The following is a 23,502-nucleotide window of genomic DNA, read 5'->3' as shown; positions in this document are numbered from 1 at the left end:
ATTGCAATTAGAGATTTCTATATCGTATATTGCTATGACTATGAGTTACAAATTTCCATCCCTTATATGTTTGAGTACTCTATACTAAACAAATAAACATGTATAAGTGATTAATGTGAATACAGTAGATGCTAAACTGGGCATTTTAGTTAGTTTATGAATTGGTTATGCATGATTATTTGACTAGTGATTAATTCATGCTAATTATATTTATATTTATGTTGCAGATTTAGAATTGTTAAGAATGGAAGATTCTTCTTCAACAATTAATATTGAAAACGCGGAGATTCAAGGTGATTCCAAGCCTAAGACGAGACAAAAAACTTCCGATGTTTGAAATAACTTCACAAATGAAGAACCCGACAAAGATGGAAAGAATGTCAAGTGCAATCACTATCTTAAAAGATGGAAATATGAAGGTACGAAAATGGGAACTTCTACTTTTAGTCGGCATATGTTGGTTTGTAAGAAGAAACCAAAATTTGGAGATGTGGGTGCTATGTTTCTTAATCATGATGGGAAGTTAAGGGATAAAGATAATGTGATAGACCCAAAAATAGTTCGGGATTTGTTTATTAAGGTATCAGTTGCACACAATCTTCCATTAAAGTGGGTTGAATTTAAAGAAATGCGAGTTCTTTTGAAGTATTTGAACCCTAGTGTAAGATTTATCTCTAGAAATACTCATGCTTTGGATGTCATGAATATGTATGAATCCGAAAAGGAAAAATTGAGGATAAGATTGAATAGTGTTCCTGGAATGTTGTGCTTAACATCTGATATTTGGACTGCTTGCACTAATTCGGGGTATATGTGTTTGACTGCACATTATGTGGATGAAAAATGTAAATTGGATAGAAAATACTTGCATTTTGTTCAATGCCTCCTCCACATTCTGCACCTGAGTTAGCTCAAAAGATTTCTGACATTTTGGTGGATTGGGAAATAGATAGGAAAATCTTTTCATTGACTTTGGATAATGCTTCTGCTAATAACGCCATGGTGAAATTATTGAAAACACGGCTTCAGTTGCAAAACTCATTATTGTGCAATGGGGAATATTTTCACGTGAGATGTTGTGCACATATTTTGAATCTTATTGTACAAGAAGGATTGAAAGTAGCTAGTGATGCTTTAGATAAAATTAGAGCTAGTATCAAATATGTAAAAGCATCAGAAGCGAGAATGATCAAGTTTAAGGAATGTGCACGAAAAGTTGATATTGAATTTACTACTTCATTGTGCATGGATGTGCCTACACGTTGGAATTCCACGTATTTGATGCTTGCTAGTGGAATTAAATATCGACGGGTTTCTTCTATGCTTGAATGTGATGATTTAGCTTATAAGCATTGTCCGACAGAAGAAGATTGGGAAAGAGGAAAAGTAATGTGTGAATTCTTGGAACCATTTTATGAAATTACTACTTTAATTTCTGGTTCATCATATCCTACTTCCAATCTGTATTTTATGGAAGTGTGGAATATTGCTCGATTGTTGGAGATGAATTCTAGAAGTCACGATGAAGTGGTAAGGTCGATGTCTCTTTTGATGAAATCAAAGTTTGAGAAATATTGGGAAGATTATAGTGACATTCTCTCTATGGGAGCCGTGTTTGATCCAAGAATGAAGTTGAAACTTGTGGAGTATTGTTACTCAACACCTGATCCTCTTTCAAGTCAGGACAAAGTCAATAGGTTGAAGATGAAATTGTATACTCTATACGATGAGTACAAGAAAAAAATGGTTGATGCATCTTTGTCTAAAGGTCCTCAATCTAGTGGGAGTTCTAATCATGAAGTCGGAGAGCCTAAATTCATAGGTGGGGGAGGAGTAAGGAAAATGAAAATGAATCCAAATGTACTGGCTGTAAGTAATCTATTTTTCTTTAATATTTCTTTGTATTTATATTTGTATCTAATTAATTCTATTTATCATTTTTACTTACATTTTAATATTATTGTTTTAGGGATATAAGAGGCACAAAGGTCTAACTTCCGACGCAAAGTCAGCATTGGATGTATATTTGGAAGATATTCCGATGGATGAAAATGCTGAAATCGATTTGCTTAAGTATTGGAAAGATCATTCATCCGGCAATTTTGGAGTACTTGCTAGGATGGCGTGTGACGTGCTTAGTATTCCTATAACAACGGTAGCATCTGAATCTTCCTTTAGCATTGGAGCACATGTCTTAAACAAATACAGAAATAGACTCCTTCCCGAAAAAGTGCAGCTCTTATTTGCACGTGTAATTGGTTGCATGGATATTCTAATGGTAAGATCTTATTTTATTTTATAAAATTCTAGATTATCTAACTATATTATATGTTAATATTTTTAATTTTGTTAATAGACGATGAAGATTCTGAAGATGATGAGGAGGAAGCTAAAGATCAAGCTAAAGCGTCAAAGATTATCGACTTGGAAGAATGTCATTAAAACATTAGCTAATGCTTGACTTTTTGGTTATTTCTCATGGAGCCATGGACTATTTTGTTTATGCAATAGGGCAGGTGGAAACTCAATTTATAAGGCACAAGTCTGTTTTTGTTGTTCTCCTTGAACGATTTTAGGCTTTTAGCTTAATGAAGCATATATATTAGCCTTGAAAGAAAGTGTTTTCTGGAATTATTTCTTTCATTGTCGGCCTGTCGCCATAGAATTGTGTGTAAACTTTATGTGCTTAAAAAATTTATTTTTAACTTTATGTTATGCAATCATAGAATTATGTCATGAATATTTTAAATTTTAAATATTAACTTTTTTATATGATTGACTTATATTTTAGGGTTAAGGCTGAAAATTTAGAACCCGATAAATAAGTGGTAATTTTAATTATTTGTCTTAAACCCGATTAGCCCGATGGGCTAGCCCGAAACCCGAAGGTTTAGGGTTAGGGCTGAAAATTTAGAACCCGATAAAATTTCAGCCCGATAAGCCCGCACCCGATAAGCCCGAAACCCGAGTAGGGCCGACCCGAAACCCGTTGGGCTGGCCCGATTGACATCCCTACAGACAATACTACCAACAAATGCACGATTACAGTTCCACAATGCATTGAATAAATATGCAATTTTCAACTCTTTCGTGTGTTTAGTCACTACACCACACAAAATGGATAATGCGGATTCAATAGAGTTGCTAATACCCTACCACACAATCGACAAATAAGATATTGAATTGCATAAGGTCCGACGAGAATTTTACCTGCAGCCTCTGATGCTTGAGAGAGCGGTCGACCTCTCTTAGGCATTTTGGATCTGGCAGAAACCAAAGAAGCATAAGATACGGGAATTCATGTCCACTTAACCGAACCCAATATCTACACGACAGATTCAGAGAAAACCATAAACAAACAACAAGTAATTTCTGAAATTTCTGAGCCTAGGCATATTCAAAGTTTCAATTTTAACAATTCGCGTCTGCAAAATCGAGGAAAAAATGCAGAAATCCCTTTTCAAACATACCTAGTCGAAAGGAGTCGGTTTTTGGAGCAGATGTTAATGCCGGTTACTAGTTGTCGGCAAATTTTGGTGGACTGCTGCTAATTCTTCAAACACGGCGAAGGGGAGTGAGATCTAGGGTTTTCGGTAGTGGAGAGAGTGGAGGGAGTGGTTTCGGTTGTGTGCTTAATGAATGAGGAAAGAAGAAGAGACGGATTGTTTTAAATCCCATGGAATTCGCATTTACCAAAATCTGGCGGTTCGTTTCCAGTTGAATGTCTACATTACCCCTGTAATGCATATAGACATCCTCTATAATGCAACATGGAACTAGATTTGTAGAATCAATCTGATCCGTTGATGCATAAGATCTAACGCGTAATATTAAGAAGAGAAAAGGATCTTATAGATGAAAAGATGAATAATGCTCCCATATATATATATATATATATATATATATATATATATATATATATATATATATATATATATATATATATATATATATATATAAGCGTTATTCTCCTATTCATCCCTTAGATCCTTTATTCTTCTTAATATGGGCCGTTAGATCTCATTCATCAACGGTCCAGATGATCTGCATTATTACACTATAATGGTGCATTATTAGTCGGTGTGCATTATTCAATTGAAAATCTGCATTATTACACTATAATGGTGCATTATTAGTCGGTGTGCATTATTCAACTGAAAATCTGCATTATTAAATGACACGTGGCACCAATCTAACCGTCGGATGACAAAATCGTGGGGCTGAGATTAAAAGAACAAAGAACAAAATATACAAAAAGGAAATGAATACATCCATATATATATATATATATATATATATATATAAAGGCAATGGGACCTTCGGGCAGATACCAGGCTTGATTTGTCACAGAATAATAAACAAAATAGAGTGACATATGCATATCTATTTAGAGTATTTTTTTTTTATAATTGTTGATTATTGTTATCTATATTAGTTAAAGAATATGTTTGATTGTTGGGCTATGGAATTAAAGGTAAGGTTTATATACACTGAGTTGTGGCTCATATACACCACTATAATTTTTCAGGAATAAGATATCAGTGAAGTTTTTGGTTGACGTGGGTCGTAGGAACTGCACGCGTAATCAAGTTCGGCGGCTGACGCATTTTGGAAATCTTCTCCTCCTCATCATTTTTGCATGTAGATAAATGTATAGTATATAAAGTGGTGAGAGGGTCCCACTACGGTTTAGAATGTTTTGAAATATGTACTTATTAAATATTGGTTTTTCAAATTATATAATATGTGTGATTTATTTATTTGACACATGGATTATTTATTTTAAATTTTAAATTTATTTACTATAAGTAGTTACGTCAAATAAGGTCGGGTGTGACAGAAAGCTAGCAAACTAAAATAAGACAAACATAAAAGATAAAATAAGACAGTTAAGAACACAAATAAGATTAAAATGCCGAGAGAGAATATAATTGTCACGACCGCACTTGCTAAGGATAGCATAGTCGGGGAACCGTGACTAGGGCAGGGGTATAAGAAGCGGGAAAAGAATTAAGGGAAAATAAAACCAAACATTGGTTGCGAGACATGACTAATCAAGTGCTGATACATAGAAGAAAAGATACTCGATCATGAAAACTCGAGTAATTGTTTGTAAAAATTTCAAAATATCATAGTTTTGAACAAAATAGACTTGAGTCTTTTAAGATGCACAACGGAAGCAAATGAACGCGGTTCCATGTATGAAAACATGAACCTCCGAGAGTCAAAATCTGACTGAATTAAATGTCTTGTCTCAATAGCACTTCCTTCACCACTTCGCTGCTCAACCTGCACATTTAGAAATATATGCAGGGCTGAGTACAAAAGTACTCAGTGAACACATTGCCGAAAAATACAAATATACATTTGAAAGTATTGTCAAGCCATCATCACAGTAACACTCGGGGTTTTATTGAAAAGGCCCGAGCTTACTAAAAATATTCACATTGGACTGCAGTCCCTTTTTCCTGTACTTAGCCATATCTGATCACATTGTGCCGTCGAGATGGTGTTCTCGCAGGGTCACCTTCTCTGCCCAACATGTCAGAGGTTTCCATGTGCCGGGAAGATGGCCACCTTCCACGGTCACCTTCTCTGCCGTTCACGGTCAGAGGTTCCAAGTAGGGACACCACCCTACCAGGATTCAAAATCGAATCGATTCACATATATCATCATTCATAATTCACTTGGCCGTAGCCAACAGATAGGCATCATATACAAAACATTTGTGGCAAGACAACATCATTAAAATCACGAACATGTGTTCGTGTTTTCATAAAATACGATTTGTATTTTAGTATAAGAAAGCTCACCTTGATCGTTTAGTTTCCTTAACTTGGATCATTCGTTCCGACTTTACTTGCGGACGTACCCTTTTGAAAATATCACAATATAATAATACACTAATTAGACTCAAGGACAAAACTACTTAAATTAGAATGAATGCACCCTCATTAAAGTCTTTTATCTCGTTTCTCGATTTTCGCATATTTTCGGTTATTCTGTTGCCGCCCAAGGCGTCGCCTGCAACCCGGTCGGCCACTCACGCCCATATTTCCACCTTTGACTCCTCGTATTTTCCCTCCACGATATCGAATTAAAATCCCAAAATTATATAAGCGTTTAACCGAATTATAGCAAGTATTTCCCCTCGCAATTACATTTATTTCGAAACTTGGGGTAAATTATTTGTACATCGAATTATTCCGAGAATTAATTAAATAATTCATCACGATATTAATTATCGACCCAAAACATAATTATTCCCCCACCTTATATCTCCAATTTAATTATGAAGCCCCAAACAAAATAAAAGAGCCCAATCAAAACATCCAATTTTAATTAATGAGGCCCAATATAATTTATTCACTAGCCCACCAAAACAAAAAAAAAAGAGTTGGTCCAAGAAACAAAAGACATATGAACTCTCTTTTAAAAAAAACACGTACACTCCTCACTTCCATTTTAGAATATTAAGCAATTGTTTCAATAAAGGAATTGAAGTACACGTACACTCTAATTCTTCATTTTGTGAGATTTACACGTATACGCCCTCTTCTCCCTCAACTCTCTCTCTCTTTTCCTCTATTTCTCTCTCGAAGAACTCTCAATCTCGTCGCCTTCTCCAATCTCAGCTCCAGTATCGACGACCCACATAGCTTCCACCGAGGAATCCGTCGCGTCGTTGCTGTTTGCCGATAGTCGTTGCTGTGCAGTCGCCGTCGCGGTGTAGAATTTCTGCCGCCAATCCGCCGGGAAGAGCTGCTGCTGGCGCCACCGGGTCAGGCCTCCGATTTCACCCCGATTCACCCCTAAACGTCTCGGAACTAACCCGTAAAGCCCCGAAGGACTCCGACCCCACGAAAGATAAGTTCTCCTTATTCAAAGTTATGCTCTTTCGTTTTTTTTTTCGATTAATCACAGCAGCGGGTGTTCGATTGTTGGTGTAAGATGATATGTTTGAAACAATTGCTAAAAATTTCATGCTTTAGAATTGAGTAAAAATTATACCTCCGTGAGTAGGACTTGGCTATGGAGTTCACAAGGCTGAAAAAGGAGGTTCAAGAAGCTGAAGAATTTCGATTTCTATTGATAGAATCGTTGGTGTTAGATTCTGAAATAGGAGCAATTTAGGTAAAAATCGATAGAGGGATTGTTTACCTTGAGTTGAAATTGTGTAGAGTGGTTCTTGGTTTTTCTTGCTGCAGAGATAGGAGGAAACGGATTGTGCAACAAATATTATAGGGGAAGATGATTTATTTGTGATGTGGGAGTGAACAAAGTGATTGTGATATCTACGTATATGTATAAAAGATGGTTGTGAAAGTGGCGTGGGCAGCAAGTTGTGGCAGCAAGTTGCTAACATTCCTATTGCTGACATTTCTATCTCTAATTAAATGCAGCATTTAATGCTCTGTCTGAAAAAAATCGATCCTCTAGGATCTGCTCTCTTTTTTTTCTTTTTTTATTATTATTATTTCAAGTTATTAAATTAATTATATGAGTGTTTGTTCACTTGTTCATTTAATTATATGAGGGACACCACCCTACCAGGACTCAAAATCGAATCGATTCACATATATCATCATTCATAATTCACTTGGTCGTAGCCAACAGATAGGCATCATATACAAAACATTAATGGCAAGGCAACATCATTAAAATCACGAACATGTGTTCGTGTTTTCATAAAATATGATTTGTATTTTAGTATAAGAAAGCTCACCATGATCGCTTAGTTTCCTTAACTTGGATCTTTCGTTCCGACTTTACTTGCGGACGTACCCTTTTGAAAATATCACAATATAATAATACACTAATTAGACTCAAGGACAAAACTACTTAAATTAGAATGCATGCACCCTCATTAAAGTCTTTTATCTCGTTTCTCGATTTTCGCATTTTTTCGATTATCCTGTTGACGCCGGTCGGCCACTCATGCCCATATTTCCACCTTTGACTCCTCGTATTTTCCCTCCACGATATCGAATTAAACTCCCAAAATTATATAAGCGCTTAACCGAATTATCGCAAGTATTTCCCCTCACAATTACATTTATTTCGAAACTTGGGGTAAATTATTTGTACATCGAATTATTCCGAGAATTAATTAAATAATTCATCACGATATTAATTATCGACCCAAAACTTAATTATTCCTCCACCTCATATCTCCAATTTAATTATGAAGCCCCAAACAAAATAAAAGAGCCCAATCAAAACATCCAATTTTAATTAATGAGGCCCAATATAATTTATTCACTAGCCCACCAAAACAAAAAAAGAGTTGGTCCAAGAAACAAAAGACATATAAACTCCCTTTAAAAAAAACACGTACACTCCTCACTTCCATTTTAGAATATTAAGCAATTATTTCAATAAAGGAATTGAAGTACACGTACACTCTAATTCTTCATTTTGTGAGATTTACACGTATACTCCCTCTTCTCCCTCAACTCTCTCTCTCTCGAAGAACTCTCAATTCCGTCGCCTTCTCCAATCTCACCTCCAGTATCGACGACCCACATAGCTTCCGCCAAGGAATCCGTCGCGTCGCTGCTGTTCGCCGACGGTCGTTGTTGTGCAGTCGCCGTCGCGGTGTAGAATTTCTGCCGCCAATCCGCCGGGAAGAGCTGCTGCTGGCGCCACCGGGTCAGGCCTCCGATTTCACCCCGATTCACCCCTAAACGTCCCGGAACTAACCCGTACAGCCCCGAAGGACTCCGACCCCACGAAAGATAAGTTCTCCTTATTCAACGTTATGCTCTTTCGTTTTTTTTTCCGATTAATCACAGCAGCGGGTGTTCGATTGTTGGTGTATGATGATATGTTTGAAACAATTGCTAAAAATTTCATGCTTTAGAATTGAGTAAAAATTATACCTCTGTGAGTAGGACTTGGCTGTGGAGTTCACAAGGCTGAAAAAGGAGGTTCAAGAAGCTGAAGAATTTTGATTTCTATTGATAGCAATCGTTGGTGTTAGATTCTGAAATAGGAGCAATTAGATATAAATCGATAGAGGGATTGTTTACCTTGAGTTGAAATTGTGCAGAGTGGTTCTTGGTTTTTTCTTGCTGCAGAGATAGGAGGAAACGGATTGTGCAACAAATATTATATGGGAAGAGGATTTAGTTGTGATGTGGGAGTGAAGAAAGTGATTGTGATATCTACGTATATGTATAAAAGATGGCTGTGAAAGTGGTGTGGGTAGCAAGTTGAGGCAGCAAGTTGCTAACATTCCTATCTCTAATTAAATGCAGCATTTAAAGCTCTGTCTGAAAAAAATCGATCCTCTAGGATCTGCTTTTTTTTTCTTTTTTTATTATTAATTTTTTTTATTTATTAAATTAATTTATTGAGTATTTGTTCACTTGTTCATTTAATTTGGTGTAGGTATAATCGGTTCAAGTTCGTGGCTGTCCACGTTGAAGTACCTGATTTTCTTAGAAAGCATGATGTATAGATTAAATTTTGTTGGACTTTTGTTGGATGTATCGGACATTAAAATTTTGATTTTGGGATCTTATTTATTTATTTATTTAAATTTATTATATTCATGTAGGTGCAATATATTTACGTGTTCTATTCACTTTCCTATCGTCAAACAACAACAACAATAATCTATCGTAGCTCGGATTTAATCGTCTAAAAGTTACTTATATAGATAATCAAGCTAATATTATCGGCTTAGCGGGTCGTTACAATAATACACTTACCTTCTTCACTGAAATGATATTGTTGATTAATGGAATTAATATTTATAGAAAAAGATATTGTTGATTAATGGAATTAGTATTTATAGAAAAAAATTGATGGTAGCTCAATATCCTTTATTATAAATTTAATTAATATTAATATTGTAATAAATGTCTCACTTGCGACCTTTCAAATTATTGTGAGGAGTGGAAGTGTTTGTAAATCAAAAATTTTTACATATCAATTTAAGTTTGTAACGGTAGTAACTCATTTTTCTAAATACAATTGTAACGATTCTGACTTTGAAATGCATATTCCAATCTCATTTAGTAGTAATCTCATTTATTAATACTAATATTTAGTTGAGCACCATTCATTATATATGACACAATGACAAAAGCAAAAATTTACGATTCAAAATTTGATGTCTTTGGAATCATAGCATATAATATTACCTACAAGATTTATTAGTTATTATAATAAATATTCACATATCAATTTAAGTTTTTAACGGCAGTGACCCATTTTTTTCTACATAGAGATGTAACGGTAAACTCATTATGTTAAATATGATAGCATTGAGTTGTAAAACGCATGTTAAAATATAGTAATTTGCTAATTATTCATAAATTATACTATTAAATAGAGTTGTAATGGTAACGGCTTATTATATTTGAATTGAATCGTGCTTAAAATTTAGTAATATTAAAATTCATACCCTGAATTCATGATTAATTAAAATATGGTCAAAACTCGCCTTTTATATATCTATAAATATAGATTTGGTTTGTGATTAATTAGTGGGCCGGCCCATATTAATATATTACACATTTTATTGATTAGTTAAAAATACACACGTTTTTTTTCTAAATTGACAAACACAAGTAATTAGTCATGCCTATTAATATTGATTAGTGGTAAATTACATGATTTGGTAGCTTTTAATTTTTAATATTAAGAATTATTTTATTTTAGTCTAAGAATAGACAAAAAAATATTTAATTTGAAACTAATATTATGCCTAATGCCTAATAGTATCAAACTACATATGCCATCAAGTATAACAAACAATAGTGAAATATTAATAATTAAAACGATACCCAATTTATATACGGAATACTTGTGGTATCTTTAAATAAATTTAATTTTGAATTTTAGTTATTTTATATGTACTTTGTAATATTTTTATAGTATTTTTATTGCATTTAAATTTTCTAAATTATGTATTATTTTATTTAATAAAAAATAGATATATAGTTATATCTATACATATAGAAAAGGCGAGTTTTGGCCTTCTTTTGAAATATTTATAAATTATGGGTATGAATTTTGGGTATTAATTTAAATATTTATTTGTAGTAATAGCTGTTAATTTGTTTAGATTCTGAATTCAACTACTGTTACAATTTGTAAAACTTAAGGTAATAATAATCAATAATTAATAATTATTGATGCTTCATGCGGTAGTTGTTCACAATAAAACTGATTTACTTAATCTTTACTGCAAAATCAATTCTATATTTTAAAAGGCGTCCTATATTAATATATATATATATATGATTCATACTCCTATCAGATTAAATTCAAAGTTAGTATAATAATAGCCATTGAGAAATGCAACGGTCAAGATCCCATGCCCAAAAAATAAAGAGGAGAACGTGAATGCATGTTTTGATATCATTCAGTTTGGAGATTCATGGCCAAGTAGCGTTAAATATGAAACGATTTCTCCACTAATTAAAATGATGTAATTAGGCTGCATTAGAAAATGATGTAACCTCCTAATTCATGGCCAAAAAATTGATGAAGAGAACGTGAGTATAGAATTTAGAATTAATGTTTCTCACTCAAATAAATCTATGGCTATAAATCATTAGCTAGCTGATGAAAACATACACTCTTGAATTTTGAAACTAATACACTCGCAAGCGGATTGACATGTGAATTCTTTGAAGCAACTTTATCCAACAACCTTCACAAAAGAGGTAGTGCAACTTTATCCAACAAACTTCGCTACTGTATCTTGATAATATTTTTATAATTCTTGCTACTGATATCAATATCTTGACTATTTTCAGGCTCATATACGGATTCCTCATGCCTAAATTAATGAGATAACATTGCTTAACGACCTTGATTATAGTAAGTTAAGCAAGTGAAATACTTTTTTCTTCTTTGTGAGGAATGGAGAAAGTGGAAAAGATTGCTTAAATGAATATTTATTATGTATATATATGCTATGTAGAAATCGGAAGTGAAGATTGAATGGTGTTGGTGGTGCTAGATTTTGTAATTCTCTCATTCGTCTTCGGCAAGTTTTTCTAGCAATTATGATGTAATTTAGGGTTAATATATGTGTACAATTTCTGTTCATTTACTATATGTTTGTTATTTTATGGTGGTCGATTATGTATTTCTAATATTAATTTTTATATCGATTTATTGATGACATGTTTAATAGTTTATTTTATTCTCTAAATAGTTTGTATCATAGTAAGAAGAGATTGATTTTAGTTTGTTTTTCCTATGATCTAAGTAACAATATGTTTCCAAATGGTATTTGAGTTTTAATCATTTTTTCTCACACAAATTTTTATTTATAGTATAACATAACTTATTAATAACTTGAATAATATTGGCTACTTTTGTTGATTAATTTCATACTTTGTAACTTTTTGCATATATAACCTATATTTGATAATTCAAATAAGTTGATAAGAAACAAAATTGTTAACAATATTTATGTTATTCAAGTATAAATAAAATAAAATACGGAGTAAGAGATTTTGATTGTAAAAATTGAATTTACATAAAATATGCATGGTGATAAAGATTTACTATAATTTTAGAAAATTATTCTATTTATAAATTCATTATGGTTATATATATATATATATTAATAATTATAATAGATTACATGGTATTTTAAGTAAAATTAACATATGTTTGCAAGTGTATACATAGTTAATCAGTTGTTTTTATTTTGTGATGCATAGATATTATTTTATTTTTATAAATTTGAAAAAGTTAATATATGTGCGAATGCACAGGTGTTACACTATTTAATTAATAAATCTTAACATATTATTTAAATTATTGACAAAGTGTCATGGGATAAATGTGTAATTTAGATAACATATATAGGTATGATTGAAAAGTATAAAAAGGAAGTGAGTGAGGAATATTATTTTGAGTTTGAGTTTAGTGTAAAGGTGGGAGTAAAATCAATATTTAGTGTGACATTTACACTAAAATGTGTTTGAGTTTAGTGGAATGGTTGGAGATGCTCTAAGTACTAATAAAATATGCTCTTATGTTGGAGTGATTTAACATTTTTCCTAACTAGTAGTACTCCTTATTTAGAGTGGGACTCTTGCCTTCACGAATCACCGCCAACCGTAGTTTTACTTACTCTCCTGAAAATTTGTCACATATTTTCATTTTTGTATGTATCACAAAATTTGTCATAATTCATTTTTTTATCATTTTTTGTAATGGACCTCACATTACACTAACTCATTCTCATTCATATTTTATGTATAAAACTAATATTTTAAAGTAGAATCCACATTTTACTAAATTTTTCAATACACTTTTCATTACATTTCTTAAAACTCGTGCCCAGTAAAAAATGTGACAAAATTTAAGGGATGGAGGGAGTCCCTCTTTACTTCTATAGTGAAGTACCAGTATATATAGATAATATTTTGCCCTTTTAATTTTTTACCAACATAATGCAGCAAAACGCATTACTAAGTTAACCAATGGAAATGCAATGTGACAATCATATTGTAAGTAAATATACTAATATTTCAACAAAACGCATTTCCAAGTTAACCAATGGAAATGCAATGTGACAATCATGATGGTAAGTAAATGTAACTATGCTAATATCTTACCAGTCTAAACTATCTTCCAATTAATCAAATTAAACTGATACATGAATTAAGAAGATTAAAAAACATGTAGTGTTTGAATATTCAGCATAATTCTATGGGACGGAGGGAATATAAAAAATGAACTTAGGCTGTTTCAGATACTTGAGTTTGGCCGGTCGCTGGCCTGTATATCTATGTATATATGTATCTATCGGGGTGTGATAAACTACAAACCCTCTATAATACAAACTATACAAACTTTAATCCTACTCACTTAATACAATTAATCAACGGTTAATATAAGAGATTTTTCTAATGTCAACATATCCTACAAATCTGTACACTCCGTTGACATCGAACAATCAGAATTTGTACACCCCCGTTGACATAATTTGTACACCCTGTTGACATCAGCCCCCGTTGACAGAATTTGTACACTCCGTTGACATCAGTCCCCCCGTTGACAGAATTTGTACACTCCGTTGACATCAGCCCATGTTGACATCAGTCCATGTTGGCATAATTTGTACACTTCGTTAACATTAGTTTTTATAGTTTGTATTATAGAGAGTTTGTATTTGATCACACATTTGTATCTATATATGTGTACTGTGTTAGGAATTCAGCGTCTTAAATTAAGCAGATTAACTGTAGAGATACTGAAAAGTGAAAAGGTGTGAAAGAGATGATGATTGATTTCCATAAATTAAAAACTCATGCTTCATTTCATGGAAGGTTTTAATGAGATGATGTTGTCATAGAAGCCGCAACTAGTACATTTGAGAATGAACTATGTACTACTACTAAGTAGCTTCAGAAATCAAAACTAAGTACGTTGGATAAAAAACTTAAGAGATATGGAGCCATCCACCGACAGTAAACGTAAAAATGGTTAAAACTCTTAAAATCTTGTCCCACTCGGCTTGGTGATAATCCTAGCTCCTCTATATAAGTGTGGATAACCCTCCCCTTTATAATGCCTTTTAAGGGTGAGTGCCATATTTCTAATATGGTATCAGAGCGGACCCAAGTCGATGATGGATTTTATCTCTTTATCTCTTCTATCTCACATCGACTTGGTGTGTAATCAAATTATTTTGGGGCCTCATTACTTCGTTTAGATTATAATTTATAAGTATAAGCACATTTGATGTTGTGTTATGAGGCGTCAATGTCCGGTGACACTTTATGAATAATTACAGTGATTAGATTAATTGGTAAGGTTGTGCTGGAGCCAATGGCATTATCTCATTTTTATGATAATCATAATTTAATGATAAGCAAAGTACAATATAGTTCGCATTCTCGAAAAAGTAGATTGACCTATATGGTTGCAGATTTACAATTATTTCATAATCTGGGCATCAAAATATGTATAATTATAGTATGATAGTTCGTAAAATGGGGCCTATTGTAGTTGTGATAACTGATAATGCCCATCGAATAGATTCCGCCCCCCTTTTGTCATGCAACAACTTTAGCCGTCGGGATATATTATTAATACATACTCTAAAAAAGCATATCACGTCATTATCAGCAAACTACTACAACAACCTGCGAAGAGCATTATTAATTTCTTCTTCCCTCTGTAATTCCTATTTTGGAAAATTCTTAAATCGAATATTGAGATGGCAATTGATTTTACATATTGGACGATAAGGTAAAGAGAGAAGGAGGACTGAAAGAAAATTGGAAAAAAAAAACAAAAGCTATGACATCCTTAAAATTAAATTCATAAGAAATCATATTAATTGGAATAAATATAAAAATTATTCAAAAACTCCAATAATATTTTTCTCTATATTACTTTATTAATCTTTTCAACTTTAAAACACCCAATAATATTTTTTTTTCTCTCCATTTAAACTCCTTGAAATAAGACTGCATAAAATCTTGTGTTGACCAAGATAGGGTTATCTTCCCTGGAAGGAAAGGAACATTTATTTAACACAATCAACACAATTTTCTTTAATCTCATGCCATAAAGAAATGCCTAAAGTAGTGTGGAACGGAGAGAGTATTGTTTAATTAAAGTTAGATAATTTACACTTGTTTCTTTTTCAACTTTACTCTAATCCACATTCTTAGTACTTCATTTGTCCCACTATATCTGAGTCGTATTCTTTCTAGGTCGTCATACTATAGTCGAGTCATTAGTTTTTGCATCAAGCAACACAATTAATCTCCTTTATTTTATTCTCCTCAACTCTAATAGGACGAATCACAGTGAAAATAGACGAAATGTTAAGCAAGTGGAATGATGTAAAGTTGGAAAAGAAAGCTGAAAATAAAACAAATTTAAATTATCTATTTTTTATTTTTCTACTTTGTTCTATTTTCACATCTCATTTAACACAATATTCGTACCCAAAATAAATACTACTACTTCTACTATAGAGCGGTGGAAGAAGTACTTACAGAATCCATTATAGTAATAAATTACACTTACATAACTTACGAAAGTATACTTTTGATGTTTTTCCTTCACATGAGTTGTTTGGAATTTCGAAACGATATGAGTATTTTTCAACGAGTAGTGGTCATGTTAGCAATGTGATCAAATGCAAACTCTAAATATTGTATAAATTTCAGACTATGATCTGAACTGTTAGAAAATATCAATAGATAATAAAATAATAGCAAAAAAATATAAACATAATGTCAACGGTTGAGGCTGTGTTGACATCAAAATCTTAAAATTTTATATTTTATTGACATTGTGTTGACGTTGTGTTGATACAGTGTTGAAAAATTTGTAATGTGATTTACATTTATTTCCACTAAAAAAAATCGAATGAATAAAATAAATAAATTAAATTATAAACTTTTGGAAAGTGGAGTTGTTGAATCTGAATTTCCGAAATAGACCGGTCCCATCTAGAAGACAAGTCCATTTGCAGCAATCCTGGACAAATCAAACAAAAACAACAACAAAAGTGAAAATTACTCTACTTTTCTAAAACTTTAAAATAATATTTAGTACTTATAAATTATCATTCATTATGTATTAACTAGAAACTAAGCTGATTCATAAATTTTAATTAAGTAGATCAATACGGTTGATTTCATACTTAATAATACATCTGTATACTATATAAGGAAAGTGATCAAAACAAAATTGATCTCAATATAAAACACAAACTAAATTCTGACGATGAGATTTGTCAATCTAATGGTCAGTAATTAATCAAAAACACGAAAGGTCATTATTAATCAGTTTTAGATCATTTTATAAAATTCGGATTTGAAGTCATGTTTAGATCATTTTAAGTCACCATTACTAAAATAACTCCCATATATTTGATTCTGCATTTTGTATTAATATTAAGTTTTGCATAGATCACAATCCTACTATATATAATGTTGCATCTTTTTATGATAAAGATAAATGTATTTTACATAGTACTTATTACATTATTGCATCTAGCTATCCACATATGATAAGCGTGTAAATATATATTAAAAGTATAACTTACGCATGATTACAATTTCAATAATGTGCATATTGTTTATTTAGAGACCTTAAACAGTACGACCTCTATTTACAATAAAGAGAGATAAAATTATTAAATTTTAATTAGAGGCCTTATTGTTTAGAAATTAAAATTTACACTACTACGATAATAATGTAGCAAAGGAGAAAACACAATCAAACACTAATTAACTACTATCTATGTTCGTTTGCCATTAGGAGTCCCGATTTATTATTTTAGTTCGTCCGCCATTAGGAATCTCAATTCATTTTTATCAATAAATTGTAGGTACACTTCACTTCCACTTACTCATTCCACTCACATTCTATTATAAAACTAATATCTAAATATTGATTTCATATTCCATTATCTTTTCTTACCCACTTTTCTTTTATAGTATTTTTAAAAAGGGTAAACTGCTTCTAAAATCGTGAATTTTCACAATAGTTTGGTATTTCCCGTAAACTTTAAAAGTTGCGTTAAAAATCATGAACTTTGCTTTCGGTTGCCGATTTCCCGAGCCGGGTTTTCCGGCCAGACTTGTGCTGATGTGCCGCGCTGATAATTTTTTTAAAAAAAATCACCTCATTGCTGACGTGGCATGATGACTAAGCATTCTATTAGTATTTTTTTAAAATTTTCCTCCCAGCTATAATTAAATCATATTTTAAAATAATAATTAATAAAATTAACACAGCTTACTCCATCCTTCGTTTTCGGCAAATCACATTCATATTTCTAACCTCACCTCTTCACTCTATCTCTCTCTCAAATTCGATTTCTCAGTTCAATCTCCAATCACAAAATCGGAACCGATCGATTCGGCAATGTCGAGAGTCGCGGTGGCGTAATCGGCGAAGAGGCAGCCGCTGCTTACGACGGCGGGGCGGCGGTGTGTTGCTGTTGCCCCTGCGCAATGGTGCATCTCCTGATCTGTCCGTGTTCCGCCTCCCGAGGGGCTGTGGCGGAAGAAGAAGCTGAAGATGCTGCTGAGGAAGAAGAAGCAGCGGAATTCGCCGGAGAAGGCGGCGGATGATCGGCGGAATTCAGATTTCCTCGGCGGCGACGAGGCGGAGGAAGAGGAGGGGGTGAAAACGGACGTCGTTGAACGGGAGGATCGGCGGAGATCGAACTTCCTACGGCGTGACATTCGTGGCCGTCAATCCGTTGGGGCCGCCGTTGTCGGCGGAGACGAAAACGCCGGTGTCCGAAGCGCTGAATGCTTCGATTGAATCGGGGGTCGACGGGATATTGGGGATTTCTCTGTTTGGTATCTCCGTCGGGCGAGGGAGATAGCGGAGAGGGGAGACTCTCCGGTACTTCTCCGACGGCGAATCGCCGAGGTGACGGCCGGCGGTAGATGATGGTGGAGGTGGAAGGCGACTGATTTGGGTGAAGTGAAGTGAGGAGAGTGGAGAAGGTCTGAAGGGAGTTGACTGTTGACTGATTTTTTGAAATTTTAATTTTTTTTCAACAACACAAACGACGTCGTTTTGTGCTCCGGCTGCCAAGTCACGCTTCCGGCTGCCACATAAGATAAGTTTATGCCGAAAAACTACAGGGTCGGGTCGTTTGGGAAATTTGCACAACCCGGCAAAGTTCATAATTTTTAACGCAACTTTTAAAGTTTACGGGAAATACCAAACTATTTTGAAAGTTCACGATTTTAGAAGCAATTTACCCTTTTAAAAATTCATGCTGAACTCAGATAGAATGCACGGAGTGAGTATGGCCAAAGTGCACTATGCACGGTTTTCCGAAATTTATAAAGAATATACTCCTGCTAAAAATAATTACTTTAACTAGGGGTGTCAAAATGCATATCGGGAATTGGATACTCGATATCCAAACCCGAAATATCGGGTAATTGGATACCCGATATCTGATTTTTTAGGTTTCGAGATCGGGTTCGGGTATATGATTTTTGGATTATCGGATATCGGATAACCCGATACCCGATCGGGATACCCAAATTATCCAAATTACCAGATTTTTTAAATTTTATTTTTTAAATTTAATAAATAATGTATTTATTCTATTATTTAGAAATGAATTAATTAAATGTACTCCCAAAATCCTTCACTCTTAAGTCATATTTTGGGTTAATTTATGAATTGTGATGTTTATTATGAATGAATAAGGGGTGTTATAACTTATGAATTTTTTATTTCTAAAATTTGTAGAAGTTTTTTTTTCTCTTAAATTCGAACTACTTTAAGTTCGTATCAAATCTGGACTACAAGTTTGTATTTTTAAAAGTTTGTAGATAATTTTCTTAAAAAATAATAAAATAAAATAAAAATCTAAAATCGGGATTAGATACCCGATTTTTCGGGACTGGATACCCGACGGGTACCCGAAATCATTTTCGGATCAGGTATTAGATTTTGGGATATTCGGGATAGGGCACCCGAATTTTTTGGATCGGGTATCAGCGGGTACCTGATTTGAGAGGCCTAACTTTAACCACTCATTAAACTTTGATACTTGGATCATCAATTTATTTTCTTTTCTTTGTGAATGGCCTTTATTTTTTTTATATGTTTAATCGAATGGATAGTGGATACCATTCGTTAGTTAATAGTAGTATCAAACATTGTTTAGCACATCAGATATTGTTTTCTTAACTCTATTAACTTGTAAAAAAAACTAATTGTGTCTCAAAAAAATATTAAAGAAAAAGAAAAACTCTTAATTAGAGACATTTATTAGTCGCTTAGATATAATCGATATTCAATTAACGCTTATTAATTGCTTTGTGTCTAACTGTTGAATCGTGCTTCATTGAGAAGTTGTTAAACTATGCCCAAAAGTTTGCGGTATAACTTGTTTGTGATTTTAGATGTGTTATAATCCTCATCTTCTTTATCTCTCTTTTTCTATTTATATGAAGTATTTTTGAATGACTCAAAATGGAGAATCCGCAGCATGATCAAAATGTAGGTCTCGTTTAATAATTGACCACATTATTCTTGTAATTCCAGTAGAGGCCACGTGGTTTCAGATTTTCTTCTACACAAAAATTTCTCGAACTTCGTATAACAATACCTATTTTCATTTTTTTTGTGTGGAATACATTGATATGGAATGCCAATTTCTAGAGATATTTAGCCAAAATAAATCTAGTTAAGAGTAGGGATGTCAGTGTAGCCCGAACCCGATGGGTTGGCCCGAAAAACCCGCTAAAATTACAGGGTTAGGGCCGAAAAATCACATCCCGTTAATGAATCGGGCTTATCGGGCTGGCCCTATTGGGCTGTCGGGTTTTTTCGGGCTGGCCCGGAGGGCTGTCGGGTCAGCCCAACGGGTTATAGAAAAAAACCCTAATAATTAAATGCCTGCAGTGACTCTTCATCTTTTTCACTTCAATTTTGTTTCTTTTTTAGATTTTAAAGACGTTCCTCTTTCACTCTCAATAAATTACTTTCACCCTCATAATCTTGTTCTCACTTTCTTCCTTCCTTCCATCAGGTCAATTTCCCTCTCCTTTCTCTCTCTTATGCGTGAATGCATTTTTTTTTATTATTGACGATAGTATGGCTTAGCTGTAAATTGTATTCCTTCGGTCCTTCCTATATTTGGTCAAGTGGGAGAATCCACACTTATTTAATTTGTTTTGCTGCTGTGTGACAGTGTGAGTATATATAATACTGTATGAAAATGTTCTTTAGCTTGACTCTTACACAAGAAAAGAAATTCCCTTTTCAAATATTCAACATTAATCATACAAAAAAGCACACACGAGGTGTTCAGACACAATTCAACTATTTTAATAAAAAATGTTTTTATTAGGATCACAAAATCAAAATACACGAAATTTATGTCAATCTGTAATTGCAATTAGAGATTTCTATATCGTATATTGCTATGACTATGAGTTACAAATTTCCATCCCTTATATGTTTGAGTACTCTATACTAAACAAATAAACATGTATAAGTGATTAATGTGAATACAGTAGATGCTAAACTGGGCATTTTAGTTAGTTTATGAATTGGTTATGCATGATTATTTGACTAGTGATTAATTCATGCTAATTATATTTATATTTATGTTGCAGATTTAGAATTGTTAAGAATGGAAGATTCTTCTTCAACAATTAATATTGAAAACGCGGAGATTCAAGGTGATTCCAAGCCTAAGACGAGACAAAAAACTTCCGATGTTTGAAATAACTTCACAAATGAAGAACCCGACAAAGATGGAAAGAATGTCAAGTGCAATCACTATCTTAAAAGATGGAAATATGAAGGTACGAAAATGGGAACTTCTACTTTTAGTCGGCATATGTTGGTTTGTAAGAAGAAACCAAAATTTGGAGATGTGGGTGCTATGTTTCTTAATCATGATGGGAAGTTAAGGGATAAAGATAATGTGATAGACCCAAAAATAGTTCGGGATTTGTTTATTAAGGTATCAGTTGCACACAATCTTCCATTAAAGTGGGTTGAATTTAAAGAAATGCGAGTTCTTTTGAAGTATTTGAACCCTAGTGTAAGATTTATCTCTAGAAATACTCATGCTTTGGATGTCATGAATATGTATGAATCCGAAAAGGAAAAATTGAGGATAAGATTGAATAGTGTTCCTGGAATGTTGTGCTTAACATCTGATATTTGGACTGCTTGCACTAATTCGGGGTATATGTGTTTGACTGCACATTATGTGGATGAAAAATGTAAATTGGATAGAAAATACTTGCATTTTGTTCAATGCCTCCTCCACATTCTGCACCTGAGTTAGCTCAAAAGATTTCTGACATTTTGGTGGATTGGGAAATAGATAGGAAAATCTTTTCATTGACTTTGGATAATGCTTCTGCTAATAACGCCATGGTGAAATTATTGAAAACACGGCTTCAGTTGCAAAACTCATTATTGTGCAATGGGGAATATTTTCACGTGAGATGTTGTGCACATATTTTGAATCTTATTGTACAAGAAGGATTGAAAGTAGCTAGTGATGCTTTAGATAAAATTAGAGCTAGTATCAAATATGTAAAAGCATCAGAAGCGAGAATGATCAAGTTTAAGGAATGTGCACGAAAAGTTGATATTGAATTTACTACTTCATTGTGCATGGATGTGCCTACACGTTGGAATTCCACGTATTTGATGCTTGCTAGTGGAATTAAATATCGACGGGTTTCTTCTATGCTTGAATGTGATGATTTAGCTTATAAGCATTGTCCGACAGAAGAAGATTGGGAAAGAGGAAAAGTAATGTGTGAATTCTTGGAACCATTTTATGAAATTACTACTTTAATTTCTGGTTCATCATATCCTACTTCCAATCTGTATTTTATGGAAGTGTGGAATATTGCTCGATTGTTGGAGATGAATTCTAGAAGTCACGATGAAGTGGTAAGGTCGATGTCTCTTTTGATGAAATCAAAGTTTGAGAAATATTGGGAAGATTATAGTGACATTCTCTCTATGGGAGCCGTGTTTGATCCAAGAATGAAGTTGAAACTTGTGGAGTATTGTTACTCAACACCTGATCCTCTTTCAAGTCAGGACAAAGTCAATAGGTTGAAGATGAAATTGTATACTCTATACGATGAGTACAAGAAAAAAATGGTTGATGCATCTTTGTCTAAAGGTCCTCAATCTAGTGGGAGTTCTAATCATGAAGTCGGAGAGCCTAAATTCATAGGTGGGGGAGGAGTAAGGAAAATGAAAATGAATCCAAATGTACTTGGCTGTAAGTAATCTATTTTTCTTTAATATTTCTTTGTATTTATATTTGTATCTAATTAATTCTATTTATCATTTTTACTTACATTTTAATATTATTGTTTTAGGGATATAAGAGGCACAAAGGTCTAACTTCCGACGCAAAGTCAGCATTGGATGTATATTTGGAAGATATTCCGATGGATGAAAATGCTGAAATCGATTTGCTTAAGTATTGGAAAGATCATTCATCCGGCAATTTTGGAGTACTTGCTAGGATGGCGTGTGACGTGCTTAGTATTCCTATAACAACGGTAGCATCTGAATCTTCCTTTAGCATTGGAGCACATGTCTTAAACAAATACAGAAATAGACTCCTTCCCGAAAAAGTGCAGCTCTTATTTGCACGTGTAATTGGTTGCATGGATATTCTAATGGTAAGATCTTATTTTATTTTATAAAATTCTAGATTATCTAACTATATTATATGTTAATATTTTTAATTTTGTTAATAGACGATGAAGATTCTGAAGATGATGAGGAGGAAGCTAAAGATCAAGCTAAAGCGTCAAAGATTATCGACTTGGAAGAATGTCATTAAAACATTAGCTAATGCTTGACTTTTTGGTTATTTCTCATGGAGCCATGGACTATTTTGTTTATGCAATAGGGCAGGTGGAAACTCAATTTATAAGGCACAAGTCTGTTTTTGTTGTTCTCCTTGAACGATTTTAGGCTTTTAGCTTAATGAAGCATATATATTAGCCTTGAAAGAAAGT

At 33.3% G+C, this 23,502-nt stretch overlaps 2 protein-coding genes and 1 long non-coding RNA gene across 4 annotated transcripts; 2 read left to right on the top strand and 1 right to left on the bottom strand.

Moving 5' to 3' along the window:
• Positions 1-879: 879 nt before the first annotated feature.
• LOC121797393 (zinc finger BED domain-containing protein RICESLEEPER 2-like) lies at positions 880-2,461 on the top strand. Its single transcript, XM_042196180.1, has 3 exons — positions 880-1,869; positions 1,970-2,278; positions 2,357-2,461. The coding sequence occupies exons 1-3, from the start codon at positions 880-882 to the stop codon at positions 2,459-2,461; spliced, it is 1,404 nt and encodes a 467-aa protein (XP_042052114.1).
• Positions 2,462-6,337: 3,876 nt separating this feature from the next.
• LOC121742721 lies at positions 6,338-9,554 on the bottom strand. Of its 2 annotated transcripts, XR_006038092.1 has the most exons (3): positions 9,034-9,554; positions 8,884-8,958; positions 6,338-7,787 (listed from the first exon to the last, which is right to left on the bottom strand). It is a non-coding gene; the product is annotated as an uncharacterized LOC121742721 (long non-coding RNA). The 2 variants fall into 2 exon arrangements; XR_006038091.1 differs by having other exon boundaries at positions 8,884-9,554.
• Positions 9,555-21,760: 12,206 nt separating this feature from the next.
• Positions 21,761-23,343, top strand: LOC121797291 (zinc finger BED domain-containing protein RICESLEEPER 2-like). The gene is made up of 3 exons (XM_042196080.1): positions 21,761-22,741; positions 22,852-23,160; positions 23,239-23,343. The coding sequence occupies exons 1-3, from the start codon at positions 21,761-21,763 to the stop codon at positions 23,341-23,343; spliced, it is 1,395 nt and encodes a 464-aa protein (XP_042052014.1).
• Positions 23,344-23,502: the final 159 nt, after the last annotated feature.

Source organism: Salvia splendens, chromosome 1, assembly GCF_004379255.2.
Source record: "Salvia splendens isolate huo1 chromosome 1, SspV2, whole genome shotgun sequence".
Taxonomy (NCBI): domain Eukaryota; kingdom Viridiplantae; phylum Streptophyta; class Magnoliopsida; order Lamiales; family Lamiaceae; genus Salvia; species Salvia splendens.
This window is presented reverse-complemented; position numbering and strand designations above follow the sequence as displayed.